General features: G+C 52.9%; 1 protein-coding gene across 2 annotated transcripts; it reads right to left on the reverse strand.

Annotated features, from left to right (window-relative positions):
* Positions 1-2,485: 2,485 nt before the first annotated feature.
* CRX (cone-rod homeobox) lies at positions 2,486-12,203 on the reverse strand. Of its 2 annotated transcripts, XM_045845389.1 has the most exons (5): positions 12,064-12,203; positions 9,487-9,548; positions 7,437-7,571; positions 6,607-6,758; positions 2,486-5,243 (listed from the first exon to the last, which is right to left on the reverse strand). In XM_045845389.1, the coding sequence occupies exons 3-5, from the start codon at positions 7,534-7,536 to the stop codon at positions 4,596-4,598; spliced, it is 900 nt and encodes a 299-aa protein (XP_045701345.1). In that variant the 5' UTR covers positions 7,537-7,571; positions 9,487-9,548; positions 12,064-12,203; the 3' UTR covers positions 2,486-4,595. The 2 variants fall into 2 exon arrangements, with proteins under 2 accessions (XP_045701345.1, XP_045701346.1); XM_045845390.1 differs by lacking the exon at positions 9,487-9,548.
* Positions 12,204-17,747: the final 5,544 nt, after the last annotated feature.

Genomic DNA, 17,747 nt, shown 5'->3' on the forward strand with positions numbered 1-17,747 from the left:
TGTCCTTTTACTATACATGTCTTTTCTTTATCTTCTTTTCTTAGATAAGTCCCTTTAGCATTTCATAAAATAAGGGCTTGGTGATGATGAATTCCTTTAACTTGACCTTATCTGAAAAGCACTTTATCTGCCCTTCCATTCTAAATGAGAGCTTTGCTGGATAGAGCAATCTGGGATGTAGGTCCTTGTCTTTCATGACTTGGAATATTTCTTTCCAGCCCCTTCTTGCCTGTAAGGTCTCTTTAGAGAAATCAGCTGACCGTCTGATGGGAACTCCTTTGTAGGTTACTGTCCCCTTATCTCTTGCTGCTTCTAGGATTCTCTCCTTCGTTTTTACCTTGGCTAATGTAATTATGATGTGCCTTGGTGTGTCTTTTCTTGGGTCCAACTTCTTTGGGGCTCTCTGAGCTTCTTGGATTTCTTGGAAGACTGTTCCCTTTGCCAGATTGGGGAAGTTCTCCTTTATTATTTGTTCAAATAACTTTTCCACTTGTTGCTCCTCCCCTTCTGGTACCCCTATAATTCGGATGTTGGAACGTTTAAAGGTGTCCTGGATGCTCTTAAGCTTTTCCTCGATTTTTTTGAATTCTTATTTCATCATGCTTTCCTGCTTGGTTGATTCTATCTTCCTTCTGGTCCACTGTATTGTTTTGAGACTCAGATTCCTTCCTTTCACTATTGGCTCTCCTCCGCGTATCTTCCTGCATCTCATCATGGTAACCTGCATCCTTTCATTTAAATTGCGCCCAAAGTCAACCAATTCCGTGAGCTTTCTGATCACCAGTGTTTTGAACTGTGCATCTGATAGATTGGCTATTTCTTGGTCGCTCAAAAGGATGAGTCCTGGGGGACTGATCTGTTCTGCTGGAAACATGTCTTATGTCTTTCCCTGCCTCTCCTTTTTTTTTTTTTTTCCGGGTCTGGTCGCTCTTGTTACGGTGGGGGGCGGAGCCTTAGGTGCTCACCAGAGTTGGGCGCCCCAGTCACTAGGTTGTGACGTTATATGTGGGGGCGGGGGCAGGAGTGGGGACGGGCAGGAACAATGGCGGTAGTTCCGTTCTCCTGGGCTCAGACACCTCTTTGGGATCCTGGGCCGAGAGCTCCGCCCTGGTCCACAATTGCTGCTTCACTGGGTCCCCCAGCTGCAGCTTGCGCACTCAGGGATCACCACTGCGTTCTTGCACCCCAGATGGCTGTCACGCGGATTTTGCGCCAAATTTTCCCCAACCTCCGCGCGCCGCCGACCCACGCCAGCCCCGCGCCTGCCCGGCTCGTCGTCCCCTACCAGTCTGGATGTACGGGTCTACTTCAACTTCTTGGCTGTCCGACTTCCATTCAGATAAATCCTCTGACAGTTCTGAGTGATATTATATCTGTAAATTATTGTTGTTCTATTCTTGGTTGTGCGAGGAGGTACGGTGCATCCACCCATTCCTCCATCTTGCCGGAAGTCTGGAGTTTTTTGTTTGAATACCTGTTTTCAGTTCTTTGGGGTGGAATTGCTGGGCCACTATCTAATCTCAGATCTTTTCTGTCACTCAGATAGAAAGAAACCTGTACCCATGAAGCAGGCCCTTCCTATCCCGCCCCCCTTCACCCTCAGGGGACCACGCTTCTGCTATTGCTTTATACATTCTTGTATGTGCCCTGACTGGGGTTTGAACCCACAGCCTTGGTGTATCGGGACAACACTCTAACTAACTGAGCCACCCCACCAGGGGGAATGTGTATTTTAACCACAAGAAGAAATAAATATATACTGGCCTATAAGCATGGACACCTACTTAATATATAATAATCTCACTTAATTCTCTCCAGGTAGGTCTTCCTGATGCCCCATGTGGGGAAACCGAGGTTGGGCAGCATGAATCCCCTAAGGTCACGTGAGCACCATGGCTGAACCAGACTCCGACAGCAAGTGTGTCTGACCCCGTCAATCCTGTGTTCAACCCCCTTGGCACTCAATGATCAAGAGGAACAGAAGCAGAGAGAGGCGACTTAGAGGTTGAGGAGCAGGAAGCCGGAGGCAAAGGGAGTGAGAAGGAGAAGGAAAAAGGCAAAAAATAGAGCCAAAAGAAACAAGGACTGACAGACAGTCCAGAGGGAGAGAAAGGAAGAGATTAGGGAGAAATGGCGGGAAATGGAAGTGACTCAGGGGCAAGAGATGGGAGAGGAGGAGGGGAGGGTGAAGCCACAGAGGTCAATGGGGAGGGCTCCACCATCAAGGGGGCCACTGAGGCGGGAAGTCTGGGGCGCCCAGCGAGGCCACCGCGGGTGGAGGCTGGCCATCTGAGCCTATGTCCCTGCTTCACTGGCTTTTGGGAGGAAAAGTCAGTGACCAAACAGAGGAAGTGTGTGGATGGGCCCGCACACCCAGAGATGGAACTTGGGGGTGGGAGGGAAGGGACAGGGCAATTTCTGTTTCTACCCTTCTGGTCTGCCCATCTGCAGAAATAAAAATAAGTCGCCCAGGCTTTAAGTGGGATTCAACGTTTTAATCATTTTCACTCTGAGAGGGGCCGGGGAGGGGACACTGGGAGTTCCAGGGAGTGGGAAAGAGGGGGACGAAGGATGGTGGCCCCTTCCTTCTGTCCCCACTTCCCTTGTCACTCTTCTTGGCTTTAGAAAGTGAACCCTTTGACCCTCTGGTTGGCCCAGCAAGCTCCCGCACAGTTCTACTCCTTGCTCTTTCCAACTCCTTGAAAAGTCTTGGGAGATTCCGAGATAGGGGTCCCAGCCTCTACTGCCTTCAGCGCATCACGTCCATCCACCAAGCCCTCCCCGAACCCCCTCACCAAGCTGCCGCTGAATCGCTTGCACAGGCGTGCCCTCTCCTGTGGATGGGGGACTCCCCTTTGCACCCAGCTCCCCCACAGAGTGTGGGAGTGTCTACTACATGAATAACCAACCATGCATTCTGGTCCCAAGCTACAGCACAATGTCATCTTTGCCTGTCCCTCTCCTGTGAATCTTGTCTGGAACCCTCCATCCTACACTCCAACACGTGCCATCCTCCTCTTTATCAGTGGCCCTCTCCCAGGTTTAAGGTCGCAGGGTCAAGCATGACTCAGGCCCACACCAGATGACCAAGTGGCATGTTGAGTAAACCAACTCTGTGGGCTCTAGTGATCACACTGTACCCACCGGGGGTTCAGGATGTGGGCACCTCTCTTGGCCCGAACCCAGAAAAATCACCTGATGCCTCCCAGCCTCTCTTCACACTGCAGCTTCCTCCTGGTACCCCTTCCCACTCTGGGGGCCTGGAGCCAGCTCCTACCCCTTCATGAGCCCCAATTACGCACATCTCTTCCCAACTCTGAGTTTGGTGAACTCAGCCTTAGCAGGAGTATTTACACCACGGGAATTGGCAAGCACTACAAATCGAGGCCCTTTACCTGGGGAGCCAGTTGCTAAGCATCTACCAGCTTCCCACCACCTTCTCACCCCACTCTCTTTCACCTCGAGCCTTGTGACACCCATGGGTGAAACTCCTCCAAGCCAGAAATGAAAGGAGAAGCCAGGCTGAGGAGGCAGAAGCCAAGGCACCAAACTCCCAGGAGGGCCCCAATGCTGAGGGGACTCCTTCCTGAGGTCTTCCTCGGGCCATCTCTGTGGCTGTGGGTCAAACTGTGTAGAAAGTAATGTGGTGCTGCCCTGGGAAAGCGTCCTCGGGCCAGGCACAGCGGTCCAGTCCCGCCATTGAAACTGCCAACAAGACTCTGAAAGAGGGATTGTCTGTTTGAAATGGAGGACTTTCTCCAAATCCATTTCTTTCCCACCCCCCACTCTGGTTTTTGTATGTTTACAGGTGGGAAGCCTGTCCACCTGCTCTTCTCTTTGGAACACCCACAGCTGCAGCTGGGACTCCCCTTACAACTACCACTGTTCCTCCAGAGTCTGGGCGAACTTCACCTTTAGAACGCCCTAGAACACAAGGAAAAACTGATAGACGTGGAACAGACACCCTGCCCTCCACTCCCCCAGATGTGTCCTTGCCCAAGGTCCGAATGCATGAATGGCTGGACGATGACATCCCTGTTATAAGAAATAATGCTAAACATAGCAAACAGCCCCCTAACCTTACCATGCAAACCTGGCATTTGTGAAGTCTGCTCACATTGCCGAGTAAATGTTCTTGATTGAACTGTGTAGCTGGCCTAAGTTTCCATGATGGGGCCTCTTAAAGTCTGTCTCTGGGAGTTCTAGAAGGATCTCTAGCCACATGCTAAAGAAGTGTGTCACATGGAAAGTTAAGGAATTGAGCCTTTCTACTGTTTTTTTCAGCGGCATCTCGATTCTGACCTAAATATTGCCCCCAGGTCAACAGCAGGCTTGGTTTCATCCAGTCTTGGGGCAAGTTCTCAGCCCCAGCCTAGGGCTTGTGGGTTAAAATGCCAGAATCAGTGTGAGGAGGTGCACTGGGCTGAGGAGCAGGGTGGACTGTGCTGAGTTAAGCCGCTCAGGAAGCAGAAGTGGCCCTAGCCTTGGGCCGCATGGCTGGCTCCCGCTGCTTTCCTGGAGCTGCCGTCCGAGTATCGAAGCTTCAGGGAGGCAGATCTCAACAAGAGATGGAGGGGAACGGAGACGAGCTGCTTCTACAAGATCTGAAACTTCCAGGCACTCTGGTCTTTGTAGTCCAGAGGGTCCATGGGGCTGTAGGCGAACTTCCAGGTGCCCGTGGGGTCCTTGAACTCCAAGCTGTCCACTGGGCTGTAGGGGCCATAGCTCTGGCCTGACAGTGGGGTGGGGGACTGGGCCAGGGAGGGGCCTACAGAGGGGCCTGAAAGGGGGCTGAGAGCCGGGCCCCCCAGCTGGGGCACCATGGGAGACAGGTAGGGGTCCAGGCCACTGAAGAAGGAGCTGGGAGACCCATAGGCCGAGGGGGAAGAGCAGAAAGCAGAGGCTGGGGTGTAGGTCATGGCGTAGGGTGCCGAGGTCAGAGAAGGCCCGGAGGCCACTAGCCCAGCCCGCTGGGCTTCTGGCAAAGGGGACTCTGAGGCTGGACTCCAAATGGACACAGTGGCCACTGCTGTGGTGGGGGAGACTGAGGGGCCGGGAAGAGGGGGGCTGTAAGAATCTGAGATACCCAGGGGGTCTGGACAGATATCAGTGGAGGGCCTTGGGGATGAGCCTGCCTTCCTCTTAGCAGGACGGGCCTTGGCTTGTGCCCCTGGGGGCTGCTGCTGCTGTTTCTGCTGCTGCCGCTGCTGCCTACATTTAGCCCTGCGGTTCTTGAACCAAACCTGGAGGACAAGAGGAGAGAGCAGGTGGGTGAGTGGGGAGGAAGAGCAGGAGAGCCCTTATGATGCTCAGGAAGGATGCTGCTGCTTATTGGTGAGACACGCCAGAGTCACATCTCTCCACTTTGCAGTCACTTATGGGCAGTCCATCCCTCTGTCCATCTATCCATGCATGCATCCATCCTTCTATCCACCCATCCACTCATCCATCCATCCAACCACTCATCTTATCCATCCAACCATCCACCCACCCATCCACTCATCCATCCATCCACCCATCCACTCATCCATCCATCCATCCATCCACTCATCCATCCATCCATCCATCCATCCACTCATCCATCCACCCATCCACTCATCCATCCATCCACCCACCCATCCACTCATCCATCCACCCATCCACTCATCCATCCACCCACTCATCCATCCATCCATCCATCTACTTATCCATTCATCCATCCATCATCCATCCATCTAATCATTCATATACACATAAATACACTCGTCCAGTATGTACATACAATCATATATATCCATCCAATCGTGTACATACATGCAGTCAAACATACACACATTCACCCATTCAACCAGTTAATAAACATGCATTAACTGTCTTCTCCATCAGTGATGCTGACATTCTTCTAGTTGAGGAGACTGATTATAAATACACAGTAAGCAAGTAAATCACATAGTATCTTAGAAAGTGACAAATACTATAGAAAACCCAGCTGAATAGGATAAGGGGGAGCAGTAGAGTTGTGGGGTAGGGAAAGATCGCAACTTTAATGATACTTATTTATTTATTTTTGGAGAGAGGGGAAGGCAGGGGACAGGAGGGAGAGAGGGAGAGAAGCACCGATTGTGAGAGAGACAGCGATCTGTTGCACAGGTTCCCAATGGGGGACTGGCCTGCAGTCCATGCATGTGCCCTGACTGGGAATCGAACCAGTGACCTTTCGCTTTGTGGGTTGACACTCAACCAACTGAGCACACCGGTCAGGGCCAGATTGCAACTTTAAATTCGACTGTTGGTGTAAGTCCCACTGACTGACAAGGTGACTTGATTGTTTGGTGGAGATCTTGAACAAAGTGATGGGGAGTAAACCCTCTGGGTAGAGGGAACGGAGCGTGCAAAGGCCCTGGGGCAGGAGTGTGTTTGGCAGGCATGTTAGAAGAAGAACAGCATGGCGGGGGGCAGCTGGCAAGGGGGGATAGTGGGAAGTGTAGGAGTGGTAAGAGATGAGGCCAGTGAGGAATTTTTAGGGTCCTTCCTGATGGTGGCTGTTCCCTCTGGGACCCCTCCTTCCTCCCACGGCTCTGGGTCCCAGGAAGGGCTGGGAGGGGCTTGGGGACCAGAATGCTGCACCTGAACCCTGGACTCCGGCAGGTTGATCTTCAGAGCCACCTCCTCGCGGGCGTACACGTCCGGGTACTGGGTCTTAGCAAACAGTGCCTCCAGCTCCTCCAGCTGGCTCCGGGTGAAGGTGGTCCTCTCCCGCCGCTGCTTTCTTGGGGCGCCTGGGTGGGGGATGGGAAAATGGGACTCGCAGATGACTCGGGCCTCCCAGGTTCCCCTACAGCTGGTGTGAGGCCCTGAGGGTGTTCATCGGCTCTGACCTTCAGGCACCCCTCTGCCCCCTGGGAATGGGCCCCTCTTTGCCTGTCATTCTGGGGCTCACACCACACCCCGAGGAGAGCTGGCTTGAGCCTTGTAAGGAGGTGTAGGGGTTTGCTTTTAGGCCTCTTTCTAAAATGTCTCAGGCACTGAAGGAATTGTGGACTTTCAACCATTTCTAGCCTATCGAAGTGGCAGGTCCATAATGTTCAATTTAATGAAAAAAAAAAAAAAGCTAAGAAATAGTACCACACCAAAGAAGAAGAAGAAGAAGAAGAAGAAGAAGAAAGAAAAAAAAAAGGAGTGCTCACTTCTCTTAGAAATAAAGCGTTGCTGACAGATGGGGATTTCTCTGGGTGCCTCTTCCAGATCGCTCTCCCCGCTCCCACGCCACCTCTGTCCTATTTTCTGGGAAAGCCCATATGCTCCTCTGCACATGATAGGGAGTGGTGTTTTGCATTTGCGTGTGGCCCTGATGTCACCCCTGTTTAAGTGCCCATCTTCTTCCTGAGGACCAGGGGCCCCAGAGGCCCCCCAAGGGAGGGACCAGTCGGGCTGGCGGGGAGAAGGGCTGTGCTCACTTGGATAGGGCACAGCCTGGTGCATCAGATCCACGCTGGGACCACTCAGGGCCAAGGCGCTGACGGAGTAGTGGGGCCCCGGGTTCATATACGCCATCATGTTCGTCGGGGGCACTGGGGCCCAGGCCGGTGGGCCTGCAAGGGAAGGGTGGACAGGACTCAGACACCCCTGGCTACCTTGCGGTGACAGGAAGGCTTAGGTTCAAATCCTGCCTCAGTCTCTTTGTAGATATGTGGCCTTGGGCCTTGGAGCCTCAGTTTCCCCACCTTTAAAACCAGCCCAAGGCTCAGGGTCCTCAAGGCCTCACCAAGACTCTGTAAAGCAGAGCTGGAGCTGTCATGGACACTGTAAAGAAAAGCCCTTCTTCCTGCCCCATCTTTTAAAGATCCTGGCCCTGCCGTGGCCGAACGGCTCAAACCCCGAAGGGCTGAGAGTATGTCCCCCGTCAGGGCGCAACCCAGGGCTGCGGGCTTCCGTCACTGTTTGGGGAGGCAACTGATCGATGTTTCCCTCTTTCTCTCACTTTCTCTTTCTCTGAAAAACAAACAAAAAACCCCACAAAAAACAAAAAAACAAACCCAAACATATCCTCAGGTGAGGATTAAAAATAAACCAAATCTAATCATATTACTTCCGTCTCTAAAACCTTTCCTTCTTCAACCCTGGACAAGACATTCAAACTTACGCAGAAACACGGAGAGCCGGCTGGCCAGCTGTCCCAGTAGGGCTGGGACAGAGCGGGTTTGTAAAGGTGAGGGGTTTCAGGGCCAAACCTGGGAGAGTCCCAGACAAACTGGGCTGGTTGCTGACCCTAAGGCAGGGGTGTCACAGTCACGTTCACCGGGGGCCACGTCAACCTCGCGGTTGCCTTCAAAGGGCTGAATGTAATTTCAGGACTGTATACATGTAATTACTCCTTAACTGTTCAGGAGTCAAAATTATATTCGGCGCTTTGAACACAACCGAGAGGCTGATGCGGCCCCCGGTGAAAATGACTTTGACACCCCGACCTAGGGGAAGGTCACATTAAAATGTCCACGTGAACCTGGCCAGTGCAGCTCAGTTGGTTGGACTGTCGACCCATAAACTGAAAGCTCCTGGGTTTGATCCCCAGTCAGGGCACAGACCGAGGTTACAGGTTCGGTCCCCAGTCTGGGCACAGAGAGGAGGCCACCGATCAATGTTTCTCTCTCACGCTGGTGTTTCTCACCCTCCCTCTACCTCTCTCTAAAATCAATCAGCATGTCCTCCAGTGAGGATTAATTAAAACAAACAAAAGAAGTTCGAATGATGACCTCCCAAGTGCATTTCTGACATACCAGGTTGTAGGTGGCTGTGGGATGGATGAGTGGGTCTCTGTGTGGGGGAATGAGTAGATGAATGGATGCAGGGATGGACACACATGTGCTTGTATGATGTATGCATGTGCAACTGCATGCACGGATGGTTACATGGGTGCAGAACCGCATCCATCTCTGTTCCCTGAATTTGTCTCCAAAATAACTGGTTCCCAAGGACGTACAGAAATTGTTGACTCCTGTTTGTTATATTTGTGTTCAAGAAGTTTTTAAATATTTTAAAATTACATTTGAAAATAAGGGTGTGTGTATCTGTATCACAGGGACTGCACACTACTGAATTATTAGAAGGTAAATGATATGATATATGCATATACGATATGTGTTATATAGTCAAAGAAAAGTCTGGTGCAGAGCAGTGTGTAGAGGAAGTCTACCACTTGTGATTTTTATTATTGTACTTAAAAACTTGAAAAAATTTCAATTTCAGTTGACATTCAATATATTAGTTTCAGATGTATGGCATAGCATTTTGTGATTTTTAAAACAAGGCAATGATTGTGCATTATTACTACGACGACAACTACTACCAGTAGGACTACTGCTGCACCTGCTACTACTAGTAGTAGTATTACAACCAGCACTACTACTACTATTATTATTATTATACGCTGGTCTAGGTGGAGGACATTCCCAGCAAGGGCATGAGAGGGTAAAGGGCCACCTCTGGGGAGGTGTGCTGTATCCATACCTTGTTTTTACAGTTTGGATAGCCTTTTTTTTATCTTCACTCAAGGACTTTTCTTCTCATTGCTTTTAGAGAGAGGGGGGAAGGGAGACAGAAAGAGAGGGAGAGAGAAACATCAGTTTGTGGTTGCCTCTAGCACACCCCATATGGGGATATGGCCTGCAGCCCAGGCATGCGCCCTGACTGGGAATCGAACCAGTGGCCCTTTGATTCAGAGGCCAGCACTCAATCCACTGAGCCACCCCAGCCAGGGCTGGAATGCTTCTTTCTTCTCTTGTAGGAGGAGAAACACGGGTTCCACTGTGACTGGGATGCCTAAACACGGGGGAAAGTGCAGTAAGACCACCAAGGACCTGATAGGGCAACAGTAGGGACGCTCTGTGCTGATGACAATAACACAAACAAAACAACATCAGATCAGGAGAATCTATTGGTGTCCTCGGCGGTGCCTGATCATGGTCTCCACACTCTTGAACTGTCCTTCCCACTGAGCAGGGCTGACGGGTGCAACCCACAGGATGTCACAGACCCCCAAGGCTGGCTTTCCAGCTGGTGGATGCCCCAGCCAACCTGTGGACAGGTCTGCGTGGCTAGGAGCCGAGTTCCTACCAGCCAGTGATAGTGATAATGACCTTGAAAATAGAAACCTCCGATAAGAGAGGACTAGATGAGAACAAAGAATAATAGTAAAACTAACAGTGAGAACCCCTGTAAAGTGTCTCTGGGTTTGGCAATCAGATGAGGCTGCTGAGCCCTGGCTGGGTGGCTCATTTGGTTGGAGCAGCACCCTGATGTGCTCAGGTTGTGGGTTCGATCCCCGGTCAGGGCACATACAAGAGTCAACCAATGAGTGCATCAATGAGTGGAACAGCAAATCGATGGTCCACTCTCTGTCATCCTTCCTCTCTCTAAGATCAATAAATAAAAAAATTTTTTTTTTAAGGATGAGGCAGCTGATGGCACTGGAGCCTCAGGACTCCTCCCCAAGGCAGATAGCAGCAGTGTCCACCTCTCGTGGGGAGTGTATGTGACGGGCCGACCCCAGCCCTGTGAATGCCCTGCCAGGGAAATGAAGTGTCACGGTCCTGAAGAGCAGGGGGAGGGAGACCGCTCTGGGAGGGGGCCAACTTGTGGGGTGCTCAGGACTCCTGGGGCTCAGCAGTCTGGGCAGGTGCTTCAACAGGTGAGGCCTGAAGGCTCATGCCCATCCGGTGGGTGTTCACGGAGATCACCCCATTCTACAGGCAGGGAAACTGAGGTTCGGGGGCGGGGAGGAAGGAGCCCGCCCCTGGTCAGGCAGCAGATCACCTGAATGGCCTCCAGCTGGAACCCCCAGTACTCAGCCGCCGGCGTGGGCAGGGCCCTGGGGACAAGGTCTCAGGGAGCCACAGTGCAGTGAGAACTTCCTGTTTCTGGCCCGCTTCCCAGACCAGGGGACCGAGGCCCAGACAAGGCTCAGAGGAGGGTCCCTGGGCCTGCATCGCACGTCAGTGGCAGAGCCAGGGCTCAGCCAGCCCTTGAGCCCCAGGCCTGTGCCCTCCCGGTCGCCGTGCCACACGGCCTCTCAGGGACACTGACCACCGCCTCCCTGGACCTCGGACGTCCACTGCTCAGACAAGGAAATGGAGGCTGAGTGTGGTTCTGTCAATTCTCGAGGTCACACAGGTGTGTGTGACCCAGCCAGGAACAGAGCCCAGACACCTCAGGCCCCAGAGCCCTGCCCTTGACCCTCACATCTCCCCGGGATCCCCCCAGAGCAGGCTCCGACTGAGACATGGGCTTGCCCTGGCTCATCCGACTGAATCACTGTGGTGACTTGTCATTGTCCCCACTTTGCAGATGAGGAGACCGAGGCCCAGAGAGGCCGTGCAGAGGGCCCCAGGCTGCACAGTGAGACAGGGCAGGCTCACGTGGCTGCACGTCAGCCTGGGCCAGACTCCCCTCGTTCAAGGTCCCCCTTCGTCAGACCTCGGTGGCCCCAGGGGCTCCTCCATCCACTGGGACAAGGACCAGAGATGGGACACAGGGAAAGCCAGAGCCTCTGGAAGCAAGGGGGCCCCCCATGTAATCGATCCACCAGCAGCACCCGGACCCCCAAATCGCCCTGCTCCCAGTCCCCTTGGGCCCCCCTCCGGGGCCCCTCCCTCCTGCTGCAGCCACACAGCCTGGCCCTCTTGGGGTGTCACGTCGCTTCTATTTCTGTCGAGTCAACAAATACTTGGGCATCCTGGCCACGTGACGGGCGGGCATGGGAGGAAGTCAGGGTTCAGAGGGGAGCCGGGTGCGAGTGATGAGAATGTTTCTGGCAGTGATGACCTTGGGTCACCGTCCCTGAGTCCTCCAGTGTCCCCCTGCCATGGGCCAGTCCCTCCGCCTACCCCCATGCTCTCCTGCGGCGGTCACGACTCAGCAGTGTCCCCGAACGTCAGGATGGGACCCCTGTTTTCTGTGGGATTGTCCTTACCAGCCCCCTGCCGGACACGGGAGGCAGCCTTGAATAAAGGACCCAGGTGCTGCTCGCCCCTGTCCCCAGTCTCGCCCTCTTCCCCGGCCCCCTCTGGTGCCCCAGCAGACACTCACCTCCGGAAAGGAGGGACAGGCCCACGTCCCGGGCGGACTCGTCCGTCCGACAGCAAGAGCAGAGGCTGAAGGGAGCGGGTCCCCTCACGGTGGGAGACTTTAAGCCCCGGCTGGGAGTGATGTCACTTGCTGTGTGGCCTGGATTGCGGAGGGTAATCCTGGGCCCGGGTGGGGGACCACACTGGACACAGGGAGGTGACATTGGCCGGGAGGGGGAGGGGTGCCCGTCTGCCTAATCCTCTCCTGTCCCCACCACGCCATCTGGGCAATTAGGGCCGATGGGGAAGGGAGGCCCTCTCTCCTGCCTGTGACCCGGAGCCCCCACTCCTCAGAGAAGTTCTTCCTTAGCTCTAACTGGTGTCCCTCCAGCTTCGGCTGCTGTCCCATGAAAGAGGAAGGTGACAGCACTGGGTGTTCCTGAGAGGTCGCTTGAAAAACGAGAAAGCAGGGCTCCCGGGTCCCACTCCTGGGCCCCCCTTTCTCTGCCTGACAATATGTGTGCCCATGAATTCATGTCTGCTCTGCCCCAGTGTCCTCCTGTTCTGCCTTTGGCTCCCTTTGCTTCCCTTCCTTGGCCTCCACTTCCATCCCTCTCATCTCTGACTTTCCTGCACTTTGGTCCTCAGCTCCTCACACTTCCTCCCCTCCTCTTTCGCTGGGGTTCTCTCCCTGTCTGTCTCTCTCTGTCTTCCTCCTTCCCTCCCTCCCTCCCAGCCACTGGTCTTTGGTTGGGGTCTCTGTGCCTCAGTCTCTCTCTTTTGGGCCTCAGATTATACCACCTCTGCCAATTTGCCAGTGTGCCCTCTCTTTTTATTTATTTATTTTAGATTCTTAGAGAGGGGAAAGGAGAGAGAGAGAGAGAGAGAGAGAGAGAGAGAGAGAGAGAGAGAGATATCAATGTATGGTGGTCTCTTGTGGCCCTCACTGGGGACCTGGCTCACAACCCAGGCCTGTGCCCTGACTGGGAATTGAACCGGCGACCCTCTGGTTTGCAGGTCTGTGCTCAATCCACTGAGCCACACCAGCCAGGGCCAGTGTGCTCCTCTCTTATTCTCCATCTCTCTGTCCCTGTCTTATTCGATTTACCTGTGTTCTCTTGGTCTCTCTCAGTCTCTGTGTCTCCTTCACTCTCTGTGACTTGGTCTGTCTCTGTCTCCCTCAGCCGCTGTGTCTCTCTGTCCCCGTCCCCTGTCTGTCCGCCTCTCCCTGTAACTTAGGCTGCCCTCGGAGCCTCTGTCCCTCTCCATCCGGTCTCCTATGCTCCAGTCTCTCTCCCTGTTGCTTTCTCTCTTCCCTGCTTCTTCCTGCTTCTCGTTCTTTCTAACTGTCCCTCCGTCTCTTTCTCCCTGTCATAAACCTCCCTTGTCTTGTCCTCTGGACTGGGCTCATCTCTATTGTTCTGGGTCTTCCTCTCTCTGTCTCCCTGAGCTCCGGGTCCTCACGGGGGTCTGTGCTACTTCCCCACATGCACAAACATACATGTACAGACATACACACATGCACATGAGGTCGTGTTAATCCCGCCTTGTGGCTGGGTCCTTGTCCCTCCCTATAAGGGGCCTTTTCTTTCTTGGCCTGCCCCCAGCCCCCTACTAGGAGAGATTAAGGCCGGCAGCCTGGCTGGGGAATCAGGGCAGGTCTCATTAGCTTGAAGAGCCGTGAGTGAGTGAGGGAGAGCAAGGGAGGGGCTGTCTGACCCTCAGGCCAGGCAGGAGGCCACTGGCTGGGAGAGGGCTTCCTGTAACAGGCCCTCCCAGCCACCGCAGGGAGCAGGGATAGAGAGGTGGCTGGGCGGGAGAGGGAAGAGCAAACAGGTCCCTGCGGGCTCACGGGACAAGGGTCAGCTACTCAGCTGCTCTACTCAGCTCTGCTGGAACTCTGGCTCTAGCTGGCTCTGAGTCCCTGGCTGAGAGGGTGTGGGGAGGTGGTTTTCAGAAGCTCCTTCACAGGGCCCTGTGGTCAGTTACACTGAGTGCAAATCCGCAATAGGTACCCGGGGGCAAGATGCTTTCTGTGCTCATCTACACCCAGTGACTCACGTGCCCCAGCCCAGGCCTCGGTAATCCCTGGGGTGGGATGCTTTGTGTTCTCATCAACACCCAGTGCCACACCGGCCCCAGCCCAGGCACCGGTGATCCGGTAATCCCGATCTCGCCACTCCTTCTCCTGCCTTCCAGAGAGGGAAGCATGGCTGTGTCTGCCTTTCCTCCCCCGCCCGGGGCAGGCCAATGGCGGCTCAGAACACTTGAGGTTCCTTCAACTCAATGATCAAATAGCTTCAAGAGACACACAGCCAGTACCTTCGCACATTAAAAAACAAAAGAAAACAAACAAACAAAAAAACAAACCATTCAGCAATATTTGTCATCAGGGAGATACTAATTAATGAGCCACGTGAGAGGTCGCCACGTGCCCAGCAGAATGGTTAAGACCAGCGAGTCTGACATCACGGACCTCGGTCTGGCGGTGGAGCGCGCGGAGCGCCCCCTTCCGGCTGGCCGGAGCACGGCGCGGAGGTCACTCGCGGAGCTGCCCCGCTGCTCTCTGGAAAGCCGGGCTCTGTCTCCTGGAAGCCCACACAGCCCTTTCACCCCTCGGACTGGTCGCGGGCCATCGCACGACGCCTTGGTCAGCAGTGATCGGCCTGGGTGACGGCGTCCCACAGATGATAAAGGGGCTGACACATTCTACTGCCTAACGACATTGTGGCTGTCTTAAGGTTGTGGGGCAGCTCCTTCCTCGCGTGTCTGGCGGGATGTTTGTGTCCACACTCCTACTCCTCTCTCAGTCACATCCAAGTCTTGCACTTGCAAATGGGTACAGTTTGTAACACTTGATATTACATTACAGTGTTCCTGGCTTATGTATGTACTATGCTATACTTTTTGTCGTGATTTTACATAGTGTATGTGTGTGTGTTTGTTTATTTATTTATTTACTTTTTGGTTTAGAAAGAGGGGAAGGGAGGGAAAAGAAAGGGAGAGAGATACAGTGATTGGTCAACCTTTCCTCCAAGTCCCAGGGGACCGAACCTGCAACCCAGGCATGTGCCCTGACCAGGAATCGAACTGGCGACCTTTCAGTTCATGCCCAACCAGCTGAACCATATCAGCCTGGGCCTTTTTATCGTGATTTTAGAGTGTACTCTTTCTACTTATAAAAGCAGTGTGCAGCACAACAGCATGCCATGTTACCAGCGGCAACCTCATTTGGCTCGAGTTTGCTGTCTCCCTTCATGGAAGTGTTTTCTCTTGTGCCTGACTTACTCCCGTGCTGTTCTGAGCAAGAACAGATTCGTGGCTCAGGAGCGATAGGCTGGCTGGGCCGCACAGCTCAGGTGAGCACTGTGCTGGGCCATCCAGGTTTACGTGAATGTATTCCACCAAGTTCACATGTTACAGGAAAGCGACTCAGACAGTGTTGGAGTTTGCGAAGTGGAGTTTTATTCACGCATGTGGACCCAGAGGAGAAAACCTCCAAATTCTGGGCTCTGAGCTCAGGCTGGGGCATGCTTATATTCTTGTTACAAAGGCAGAAGGAGGAGGGGGAAGGAGTGCAGCTCCTGAAAGCGGGGGTTAGCGCACGATCTTGAGATAACTGCTTCTCTGGGAATGGCTGCTGTCTGAGAATGGCTGCTGTCCAGCTCCTATGGCTACTGCTCAGCTATGTCCTGCCACACACACAGAGACCGAATCGTCAAAACGCGTACCTCTCAGAATGTGTCCCTATTGCTAAGTGGGACCTGACTGTCTATGTCCTAGAGAATTAAAAGCATGTCCACATTAAGACTTGGACAGAAATGTTCACAGCAGCCTTTAAAAAAATAAAATACTAGTCCCAAAGGGGAGAAAACTCCAGTGTCTACCAGGCTGTAAAGGAGCAGATGTTGACACAGCTGTAAAATGGAAAAGGACTCAGCAAAGCAAAGGAACCACCTGTTGCATGCGCAAGGTCTCAGCGTGCATACTGTGTGCCACATTATGATTTAAAATAAAGAAACACATCTTCATCTCAGAACCAGTCCTGGGGCAGAGCTTCTAAAACCCTTGGAATTTCTTGTGAGGAGAGTGAGGAAGCTGTTTTTCCATTATGCTAATGAAATGACATTGGGAAAGCCCTACGTGACTTGTGGGTGGACAGGTTGCAGGGAAATCAACACAGGATTAAAGGATGGGAATGTTAGTTCCTCCTGTCCCTACCTCCTGGGACGGGAGAGGAACTAGAGAGGGAGCTTAACTGCCAGTAGCCAATGACTGGAACAACTATGCCCACGTAATGGAGCCGCCATAACAAAGCAAAAGGGTGGGGTTCTGACAGCTTCCAGTTGGGGAACAGGAACCGTCCACGTGCCAGGAAGGTGTCTTGCCCAAATTGCCCAGAGGCAGAATTTCCTAGGTTTAGGCCCCTTGGGGATCTGGCCAAGTATACTTCCTTCTTCTAGCTCTTCTTATCCTTTAATCTTCTTTTCTAAAAGTCCAGTAATCTTGTTAGTAAATGTTTTCCTGAGTTCTGTGAGCAAATTCACCAAAACTGTCAACTGTAAAACAAACTGGAGCTCCTATATCAAGGGTGTTTGGATAAAGGTGGGCGGTCAGCAGGAGGCTCACCTCCTGCCTGACCTCACCTGGCGGAGCTGAGAACGTTCAAACTGGACCAAGACACAGACAGTTCAAGGTCTCTGCAGAAAACGCCTGCGACTTGCTGTAGTAACTGGACCATTCACGCTCAGCCCAGACGAGCTTTCTGCCTCCCACACCAGTCAAAACTCTTTCTAAACAACTGATGCAAACACTCATTTTTTTTGCCTATTCCTTAAAAAAAAAAAAAAAAAGCCCTGAGTTTTGCTCCCTGGTGGGATACTCTTCGGGTTGCTGCCCAAATCTGTGAATCCGAAATTACAATTCCTTGATCCCCCAAAACACCTTTGCTTGCTTATTGCTCCCTAATAATTTTAGGTTGATGAAACCAAAGGGGAGGTCATGGGCCCAGCCAGTTTATGGCTTATTTCTCAGGACCACAGGTGACGCCAGGACTTGCCAGGCTTTCTGAAGGATGGAGGAGTCTCGTGGGCATGAGCCCTGAACCTGTGGGACAGGCTGCTCTTGTAGACAAAGACAGAAACAGAGACGCTTGGAAATGGAGCCCGGGTGGCCCTCCCGGAGAACTGCCTGGAACATCTGATTCCCCAAGCCTCTGGAATGTTCAAAGCAGGGCAAAATGACCGTTGAACTGGGCCTCAGCTGCCTTGCTGTCCCCAAGTACTGTTTACGGAGGTAACAAGTTGGCTACTGGAGTGGGGACCATGGGACTGAAAATTAAAAACTCTGTTCAGAAAGGACAGAACCGAGCCATCTGCACCGATAGAAATGCCTTCCTTCTGTGGCTGTGATGTCCCCCGGCTGTGCTCACGCGTCCCCCTTGCCTTTGTCTCCAGATTGGAACACAGTTTGGACTACATCCCATATAGCTATTACAATAAACAGTTATTTGCCTCTCGGTTTGGGAAGACTTTTTATGTCCACGTTAACACTGTCTCCAGACAGATGGTGTCAGAACTGAGTTAATTGCCTGGTGGCATTGGAAGACACATAGCTGACTATAGACTCCCCAAGTTCAAGAACACACCAGTCCTGGCTGGGTGGCTCGGTTGGTTGGAGCGTCCACCTGTACCCCAGAAGGTTGCA

Source organism: Phyllostomus hastatus, unplaced genomic scaffold (assembly GCF_019186645.2).
Source record: "Phyllostomus hastatus isolate PE091 unplaced genomic scaffold, TTU_PhHast_1.1 phas_contig_468, whole genome shotgun sequence".
NCBI lineage: Eukaryota > Metazoa > Chordata > Mammalia > Chiroptera > Phyllostomidae > Phyllostomus > Phyllostomus hastatus.